This window comes from Littorina saxatilis, linkage group LG15, assembly GCF_037325665.1.
Source record: "Littorina saxatilis isolate snail1 linkage group LG15, US_GU_Lsax_2.0, whole genome shotgun sequence".
NCBI classification, from domain to species: domain Eukaryota; kingdom Metazoa; phylum Mollusca; class Gastropoda; order Littorinimorpha; family Littorinidae; genus Littorina; species Littorina saxatilis.
In genome coordinates, this window is record NC_090259.1 from 45,067,679 (window position 1) to 45,077,844 (window position 10,166).

Genomic DNA, 10,166 nt, shown 5'->3' on the forward strand with positions numbered 1-10,166 from the left:
GTATCAACCACCACTGAACACTGAACCCCAGATTTAACATACACGGCAGTGCCATACGGAGAGCATGAGCGTTCAAAGACACAATCAAATCCAGAAAACTGAACACCGCCTGGGATCAAAACCCGTGTCTCAACAAAGCAAAGGATATCTGCTGTCATGAGGCTTGCATCGCCGCACATTGTCATGTGGTGTTTTGGCAACGACTGCACGTTATGAAAACCAATTTTCAGCTCCGGCCCATCGTGTTCGTCAAGGAACTGTATGCATGGAATAATCGGACGATGCTTGCGGAGTCTGGCCATTTCCAACACGACCTTGTCTGTTGCACTTGGCTCGCTGGGCGGGTGGAGTTCACCAACGAGGTACAGGCCTTCGGCAGTCTTTGCCCTGCTACAGGCCACGTACAGCGATGCTCGTTTCATGCTGCGAGTGAGGTGAACGGCAACACGAGAGTACGTGTCACCCTGGCTCTTGTGAATCGTGATGGCCATCGCCGGTACAAGAGGAAACTGTTTTCTCAGAATCTGCAGGTTTCCTCCACCTTGTTTGCGTCGGGCCACACGACAGACATAGTCTACAGGTGTCCACGTGTTCGAAACATTCAGATTCTTTGCCGCCCGTTTGTTGTTTCCTCGCATTGTCCGCCCAACATCATGATCGTCAAATTCAATCCACACTCTGACAGGTTTCCGTTCAGTACCAGACTTTGACAACTGTATCAGTCGAAGTCTTCCAGTGGCTCCATTGACAAGACCGTCTGCAGTATCGACATTGTTGGTCATCATGTACCTGCCACTCACCTTCAGTGTTAGCTTATAGGGCAAGCCGTACGTCTCATTGGTTCGTAGACTGCTGACGTATTCCTTGAACTTTTGTTTCATGGATTCCGATGCGTCGCCTTGGCACGTGTCAAGAGCGTGGAATGTTGCTCCCTGGGTATCCAGCTTCCTGAGAGCGTCTTCGTTAAACTTGTCCACTGCTTCGTTGGTCTGGAACAAGTGAAGCACGTCTTCTGGAACGTCCTCTGGCTGAACCTGCCGGCTTTTCAACAGATTCTTCTCCTCTTCTGTCAGTTTGCCCTTTACGAGATTTCCAAGTGCTCTTGCAAAAAGAAGGTCGTTCCGCTGCCTCATGATTTCCGTGAGCTCCAACAGCCTAAACTTTTCCCACAAAACTGGACCAACCAGCTCGGCGTACGCATCCCTCGCACGTGGACTTGCAAAAGGAAAACTGTCTCCCACAGGCGGCAGCTGATTCAAGTCCCCGACGACTAGAACAGAAATCCCCCCAAACGGATCTTTTGACCGAAAAATTTGACACAGTCTAGCGCTGATTGTGTTTAACATCTTTGCACCAACCATAGAAATCTCGTCGATGATGATGAGTTTCAAACTGTGCAGCTTGGTAGCTAGTGTGTTTGAAACATCAGAACCAAGTGCAGGCAGAGTACCGCTGTACTGAGTTAGTGGAAGACTCAACGCGGAGTGAAGAGTCATTCCGCCGATGTTGAAGGCAGCCTTTCCGGTGGGCGCACACAACAACACTACGAGATCATCGGGCTGAGCCCCCGGAATGGAACCGAAGTACCGGATTAGTGCTTGGTGAAGAACTTTAATTAAACGGCTCTTCCCAACACCAGCACCTCCACTGAGAAACTCATAGAGAGGCAGTTGACCGGTTTTGAACGCATGGACACAGTGCATTACATACTTACTTTGAGTTTTGTTTAGGGTCGACAGCAGCTGTTCAAACTCGTCTTCAGGGATACGACCTGGCGCAAGGAAACGATCAGCATCTTCTCGTCGAGCGGGTTGACCCACTTGCTCCATGACATCCACCTGCCGTCCCTGTTCGTCCTCCATGGCCTGGAAGTCTTCCTCTTCCGGTCCCATCTCTTCCGCGTCAAGATCTGCTGTGGGAACGACCTCCTCGATGACTTCATCATCTGCACCTCCAGCGTCCTGTTGGTCTAACGCCTCACGCACAGCTGTGTCACAGGTGGATACATACTTGCAGCGTACTCGACTGATGGAGTCTTCGTGGGTTTTGAACTTGGTTTCACGGTTGATGCTGATCAGATCCTGCTCTTCGTTTCGCCAGGGATGGAAAAGCATCAGTTGCTCTCTGTAGTAGTCATCTTCATCCTTCAGCTTGTTGAAGTTGCAGTAACGGATGACTTTTGACCACCGGCGCTTCGTGACAAATCCATGTCCATTGTTGAGCTTCACGCGCTGGTCTGTGTTCACATCACGGTCCGCTCTGTGCTCTTCGTCGTCATGCGGTTGATCATCAACGGGGTCTTTGCTGTTGATGTTGTAATCAGCCACAAACTCCGCCAACGACACGCCGTCCATACTCTCAGGGCGAGAGACGTACTTGTCAAGGAGTCCAGGACTCATCACGTCAGTGCTCTCAGGGTTCATTTCTTTCAGAATCTGCTGGGCTTTCAACATACGAACTCGCTTTTCCGGACGGCTAGTATTGATAAAGACACACGCACGGCTAGCCTGACTGACGGGCATACGTAGGAGATAGTAACATGTTTCCTGAGCAGATATTTCACTGCTGTTCAGGAAACAGTTGGCGACAGCACGAAGCTTTTCCCGGACACTGCCGTTTCCCTTTCTCACGTCAGCCACTGCGTTGCGCAGGAGAGCTGACATACCACGCTGTGATTTGCCAACATAGTTTATGATGTACATTACACATGCGTAGGGGTCAAGAACAAACTGGATGTCCATGTTTGCTCTCCACAAGGCCAGTATGTCCGGGTTGTAAGCATTGCTCCTTGTTTCTCCCAACCCTCTTTTCAAGAACAACTCTGCTCGTTTCAGAGTTGTTCGGATACACAGGAGATAATCATCTTCTGTGCATCCAAGCTCCTGCAGAAACTGAGCATGGGTAATGGTCGTGTGCTTTGGTAGGTCTTTCAAACGATCTTTCACTGACTGTGCAAGTTTTCTCAACCGTTCTTTCTCCTTGTCAGAAACCTCATCTAGTGTCAGAGGAGCTAGAATCCTAGTTTCAGACATGGGGAATTTCGGAATCTTGAACCTGCATATTTTTTCTTTGCCAGACTGCTTCAAGCAGGTGTGGCTGTGTTTGTGCTGCTGAAGCTTAACTTCTTCATGCAACGGTTCATTTTCCTGGGGCACGTGACAAGTGATGTGTCGGTCAATGAAACTCGTCACTTCACTTTCACCGTCTTCCTTCTCTGGGTCATACACAGGCGCATCTTTGATCCAGAGAAGACCATGGATATGCGGCGAGCCTCGGTGCTGAAACTCAACACGGTAGAAGAAATCAGTAATTTCCCCGAGAGGTCCATCAGCTGATCTCATGACAGTGTTGAATAGAGCACGGAACCTGTGGTCAAAGTATCGCGCACACGTGACAGGATCATCACGAATGAGTTCAGCTTTCTCTAGGAAAGTCCACTGTTCGATTTCTTCTGGCTCAGGGTCATCGTTCATCTCGATTCGGAAGAGGATGGCCAACAATTCTTTCCACTTAGTCTCAGCAGCAGACACAGTGAAGAAAAATGTTGGGCAACCAAGCTGCCGAACCATGGCCAGGAGTTCTTTCTTCTTTTCCTCCCAGAACGGGGGAGAACCTCTGACCGGTCTGAGAACATGGAAGCCTTGGTCAGTGCTCACCATATTCTCAACGGCTCCGTGTTCGAGAATATCGCGAGCAGTGTAAGACCTGTCCTGAGTTTTCTTCCTAAGACACGTTTGGACGGAGCTCGCAATTCGAATCATCTCCATTTTCTTGTATGAAAAGAAAAGTTTCGGAACTTTTGTCGCTCGTCTGTCATACCGACGCGCTTCGGACTTTGCAATTTCGGCGTAAGATACTGATTCTGGCTGCCCCCTTCTGTGACCGGCGTAAATTGTGGGGAAAGACAGTTCCTCACAATCTGCATCTAACACCACTGAAAGAGGTCTCTGTCCCTCTCCAGGGGCAAACCGTATTGCCTCATCGCAATCAAGCAAGGTTTCATCCACCCCTGGGTTGACCGGGTCATCGTTCACGGTCTCGTCCCATTCTTCTTCTTCCTGCGGTTTCTCAGCATTTGGATCATTTTCGTTTGCAGCGGGCGTAGGTGACGTTTCTCTTGCTGCAACAGGCTGGTTATCCTGCTCGACTCTGTCAATATCCGCACATCTGTCGGCCGGGTCTACAACAAACGGCTCTTCAACTAACGGATGCTCTTGAAGCCAATCATCTGTCAGAGTGGTCACTCCATGTTCTCGGAAGAGTGGTGTGTTAGCCAGACACCGAGCAGCTTCGTAAACAACACGTGGTCGTACTGTCTCGAAAATGTAGTGTCCCCGATAGCACATCTTTCGCATGAGTTTGATTTGGATCGTTTGTGCGTCGGAAAACGATCGTGGTAGAACCGAAACCGTAGTACTGACCTCAACCGGAACATTGACAACATTTCCCTTCAAACCATGCTGGCGATCTACACCCAACGGCCGAATTTGCATGAACGGAATTCTTGGCGAAACGAGCCTTTCTTCCAGTTGCGTCAGACCTCGCAGTTGTGGCGGTAGCTCCGGAAACGCAAGACCGTTTGCCAAAGACAATCGCGGAACCTTTCCGTGTCGGACCGACTTGTAACATGTCCCGCAGAGCCATTGCTTTCCCTGAGAAGTAGGCACACAATGACAGTACGTTTTGAGAAAGTCGTGGGAAACACCCTGCCTAATCAAATCTTCTTCATTGTAATCCCTGACTGATTTTCGAAACCAAAGACTGCCACAGCATGTGCACACATAAGTTGGTCCTTCCGTAATGATACGCTGGTAATCATTCAGGTGTTTGTCTTTGTTTGCGCGGTCATTCTGAGCCAAATTGGGATTGTTCCCTTCAACGTTTTGTTCATTTTCACAAACAGCCATTTCGATCTCAGGTTGCCCTTCATCAGTCCGTTGATTCTCAAACGCTGCTCGTTTGTTGGGAACCGGAACATCACAATTATCACCAGCCTTTCTTTTGCGCTGTTCTGGTTTTCTTTGTGCTTGTTGTGGTTGCCTTTTCCTGTTCACTGATTCATCAGTTTCTGCAAGGCTTTTATCAGGACATGTTACAGATCGCCGTTGTCGTTTCTGTCCGCGCTCTTTCTGGGCATAATCTGAATCTTGTCGGTAAACACGTAGTCGTTCTTTGTTCGCGTGGTGTTCACGATCCGTGTACTGAATCTCTAATCTGACCGATGTCATTCTCTGCCGAGTTTGTTCTTTCTCGCGTTGGGAATAGTCGGCTTCTTGTCTTGTGACTGTCATTCTCTGCCGATTTGTGTCTTTCTCGCGTTGCGAATAGTCGGCTTCTTGTCTTGTGACTGTCATTCTCTGTCGATTTGTGTCTTTCTCGCGTTGCAAATAGTCGGCTTCTTGTCTTGTGACTGTCATTCTCTGCCGATTTGTGTCTTTCTCGCGTTGCGAATAGTCGGCTTCTTGTCTTGTGACTGTCATTCTCTGCCGATTTGTGTCTTTCTCGCGTTGCGAATAGTCGGCTTCTTGTCTTGTGACTGTCATTCTCTGCCGATTTGTGTCTTTCTCGCGTTGCAAATAGTCGGCTTCTTGTCTTGTGACTGTCATTCTCTGCCGATTTGTGTCTTTCTCGCGTTGCGAATAGTCGGCTTCTTGTCTTGTGACTGTCATTCTCTGCCGATTTGTGTCTTTCTCGCGTTGCGAATAGTCGGCTTCTTGTCTTGTGACTGTCATTCTGTGCCGATTTGTGTCTTTCTCGCGTTCGCAATATTCGGCGTTTTGTCTTGTGACTGCCTTTCTCTGCCGATTTATGTCTTTCTCGCGTTGCGAATAGTCGGCTTCTTGTCTTGTGACTGTCATTCTCTGCCGATTTGTGTCTTTCTCGCGTTCGCAATATTGGGCGTGTTGTCTTGTGACTGTCATTCTCTGCCGATTTGTGTCTTTCTCGCGTTCGCAATATTGGGCGTGTTGTCTTGTGACTGTCATTCTCTGCCGATTTATGTCTTTCTCGCGTTCGCAATATTCGGTGTTTTCTCTGCTGGATGCCATTCTTTGCCTATTTCTTTTATGTTCTTGGGCGGAACATTCTTGTTCGTGTCTTACTGAGGACATTCTCTGCCTATTGTGTGTACGCTCTAATTCGGCAGATGGGTTGTTGTTTCTGTTTCTGCACATGTTTGCTTGGTTTTTCATTTTTTGTGTTGTACGTTTTGAAGCACTTGTCGTAAATGAAACACCCGTACATAGGCTTAAAGTTGGTGTCGGCGAGACACTCTCATTGTCAGACATAATTTCGGAGACAGCGTTGACACAATGACTGTGATCGGTCTCGTCAATATTGTTTCCTTTTGACTGAGATTCATCCGCTGACTGTGACTGTTGATCTCTTTTTCTCTTTTCAGATTTTCTCACTAGGCTAGATTTTTTCTTTAGCCTGGGCATGTTTGTGTGTTTGACTGCTTGCTTGCTTGTTTACAGATACTATGGGTTAGGCCTACACGTACTATTTTGTACAGTACCCTGATGAAGAATAACGAAATGTGGGCACGTACCGTCTGTATTGACAATACTTACAGATACTTTGCACGTTGATCCACAGTCGCCTACTTACTTCAAATCCTGTCCTTCATTTGTAAAGAGTACGGCGATTTAAAACTGCCCTTCTCTCGCAACGTGTCGTAGGTAATAAAACTGGCAAACGTTGAGATAGTTTGATTGAGAAAAAAAAAACCGTGCGGTTTACCAATTTTGGCCACAGGGGCTTGAAACCGAACGAGTTCCGGATACTTCAGGTTAGAATTAGAGACATGCTATACGTTTGTTTTTTTGTTTTTTAGGCCACCAAGTGATTAGTGTGTGTGTGTGTGTGTGTGTGTGTGTGTGTGTGTGTGTGTGTGTGTGTGTGTGTGTGTGTGTGTGTGTGTGTGTGTGTGTGTGCTACATCAGCAATCACAATTCAAGCATATATTAAAAGCATGGAAACCCATTCATCAGTTGATGAAGAAGCTATTCCATGCATGTTTGATGTCTATAATGGAACACGCAGATAAGACGCAAAGCGATTGTTTTGACAATGTATCAATGCAGATTGTGTTTGTATGTAGTTTGTTTCTTTTCAAGAGCCATTTTGAATTATATTTAAGACGCCTGTATCGTGAGACTTGATTATGAAATTGGCATGACGCGTAAGTTGTTGACACTGTACTCTCCGTTTCGCACGTTTTTATCGTGGAGCGAAGAACGAAAGAACTGCTGAATTTGGGAAGTACACTCGCACACACGCACACACACACACACACACACACAACACACACACACACACATACACAGACACAGACACACACACACACACACACACACACACACACACACACACATTTCACTGTGAAAGAGCGAATGCGACTTCTGTCACCCCCACCCCACCCCCGGCTATCTCTCGCTCTCTCTCTCTCTCTCTCTCTCTCTCTCTCTCTCTGTCTCTCTCTCTCTCCGCTCGCTCACATGTGTGTGTCTTTGTCCGCCTGCTGTGAAATCAAAAGTGATAGAGTGAGGGGTTAAACAGTGCAAGCCTACTTTAGCGCGGTAGTGGTTACGCTATGCTGCATAGCACGCTTTTCTGTACCTCTCTTCGTTTTAACTTTCTGAGCGTGTTTTTAATCCAAACATATCATATCTATATTTTTTTGGAATCAGGAACCGACAAGGAATAAGATGGAAGTGTTTTTAAATTGATTTGGACAATTTAATTTTGATAATAATTTTTATATATTTAATTTTCAGAGCTTGTTTTTAATCCGAATATAACATATTTATATGTTTTTGGAATCAGCAAATGATGGAGAATAAGACAAACGTAAATTTGGATCGTTTTATAAATTTTTATTTTTTTTAACAATTTTCAGATGTTTAATGACCAAAGTCATTAATTAATTTTTAAGCCACCAAGCTGAAATGCAATACCGAAGTCCGGGCTTCGTCGAAGATTACTTGACCAAAATTTCAACCAATTTGGTTGAAAAATGAGGGCGTGACAGTGCCGCCTCAACTTTCACGAAAAGCCGGATATGACGTCATCAAAGACATTTATCAAAAAAATGAAAAAAACGTTCGGGGATTTCATACCCAGGAACTCTCATGTCAAATTTCATAAAGATCGGTCCAGTAGTTTAGTCTGAATCGCTCTACACACACACACACACACACACACAGACACACACACACACACACACACACACACACACACGCACATACACCACGACCCTCGTTTCGATTCCCCCTCGATGTTAAAATATTTAGTCAAAACTTGACTAAATATAAAAAGAAAAGAGAAACACTGAAATAAACACTGACGCAAACAAATCGACCCCAAACAAATGACCTCTGTCGTAACCCAATCTCCCTTCCCACCACTTCTTTCCACTCAATATCCAACTTCCAATACCCCCGACCCCCACCACTGCCCCACTTTCTTTACCCTACACAAACCCCTCACAACCTCCCCCCCCCCCCCCCTCTGCCACCTCCACCTTCTCTTTGTCCAGTCACCCGCTCTAAAGCGCTCCCCGTCACAGGACGCCAAAAGACGACACATGCAAATGTAGGTAAATGCGAGTGAAAGCTGAGGAATCATTTCCCTGCACAAACACGTGGGCACCAGCGGCGCTTTGTGAGCGAACTACTTTGTGTGGCGCACGCCCCACTCCCGAAGACACCGGAAGGAGGCTGTGAGGCGCTCTTTGTGCGGAGTGATCGCGGGGCAAAGGGGACAGAAAAAGTCCATCACTGGGAACCGCTCTGTCTTCTGATGGTCGCCGCCTGAGTGGACCGGTGCTTGCCTACAATTGTGTCCCCCCATGTGAATTTGGTTACCAATCGTGGGTCGGTATGGGTAGTGTTCAAAGTCACCTGCGATCAAGTCGGTGATGGGTGTGCGTGTGAGTGTGTGTGTGTGTGTGTGTGTGTGTGTGTGTTTGTGTGTGTGTGTGCGTGCGTGCGTGCGCGCGCACGTGTGTGTGTGTGTGTGTGTGTGTGTGTGTGTGTGTGTGAACAGGTTGAACGGGCAAAATATTAAATCCATGAATGAGTAATACAAGAACAAAATGTTTGTTTAACTCACTCGTGTGCTCTGTTTTCTTAAACCGTCCTTCTATCCATCCATCCATCTTTCTATCCAGCAACCTATTTTTCATTAATATATATGCAACTACTCACATATCCATTTGACCATTCGTGACTTCGTTCTCATTAACACCAATGGATCCATTAGAACACAATCGTTTAAATTAAACCAAACACATTGTGTTGGTAATTGTTGAATACCTATTGTCAATGGATCAATTCCTTAACAACACCCGGCTTGGTTTTCCAACGAATAGCATAGTAATTGTTATATATACCCATAGACATTTGTTTTATCATAAATACCTCAATCGTCAGCGAGTCAGTAGATTTACTTTCTGACAATCCTTTCCTCATCATAGTCTTGCTTCTTCAAATGTCAATTTTCTGTACAGTTTCCACCAAGACGTTTAAAATACAACGTATGCCTTTTCTCGAGTTGTTGGCTTCAGATGCTCGTCAAATATGCATGCTACTGCGTCCTGAAAAATAAGTTGCTACTCGTAATATTGCAATGCAACCCTAGAATGGTGAGCAGACCAAAATGCAAGTGTGACATGTGCAGGTGAAAATGTGAAACATGGCTTATGGCAGTTTGTGTTAAAACCAAAAACCAAAGAAAAAAAATCCTGGATTGTAAAAGGGCTAAAGGCAAAACATTATAGGCAACAACGTTGACCCCCTCCACCCCTCAAAACCCCCTTGAACCACCCCGCACCCCGTCATACTTACACACATGTTAGAATCAAAAACAAAAACAACCTTGAACCTTTTTCAAGAGGGGGTTCATCCTCCGTAAAACACCGGCCTCATCAATTCAGTCTCACGCGCCCTGTGTATAAATACGCATTAACTACAAATACCCGTGTATCCCCTCAATTACTTCGTAATGAGATCGGTCGAAAAGACGGCGATTGTGGATGGGGGAGCAATTGGGAATGGTAATCATGTGTATTGGCAGGGCGGCAGAGTCAGCTATGCTTGGTTGAGTTTTTCTCTCCACCACCCCCCCCCCCCCCCCCTCCCTCCTCCCTTCCCCCCTACACTTCG

The 10,166-nt window shown here is 46.6% G+C and overlaps 1 protein-coding gene across 1 annotated transcript in view; it reads right to left on the minus strand.

The window, feature by feature from the left end:
- Positions 1 to 4,346, minus strand: part of LOC138948034 (uncharacterized) — a 5,053-nt gene extending 707 nt beyond the window's left edge. The window contains exons 1-2 of the mRNA XM_070319562.1: positions 1,715 to 4,346; positions 1 to 1,270 (exon numbers count right to left, since the gene is read on the minus strand). The exon at positions 1 to 1,270 is cut by the window's left edge and continues 341 nt beyond it. Of these exons, the coding sequence (XP_070175663.1) occupies positions 1 to 1,270; positions 1,715 to 4,346 (3,902 nt within the window). The remainder of the gene's footprint in view (positions 1,271 to 1,714) is intronic.
- Positions 4,347 to 10,166: the final 5,820 nt, after the last annotated feature.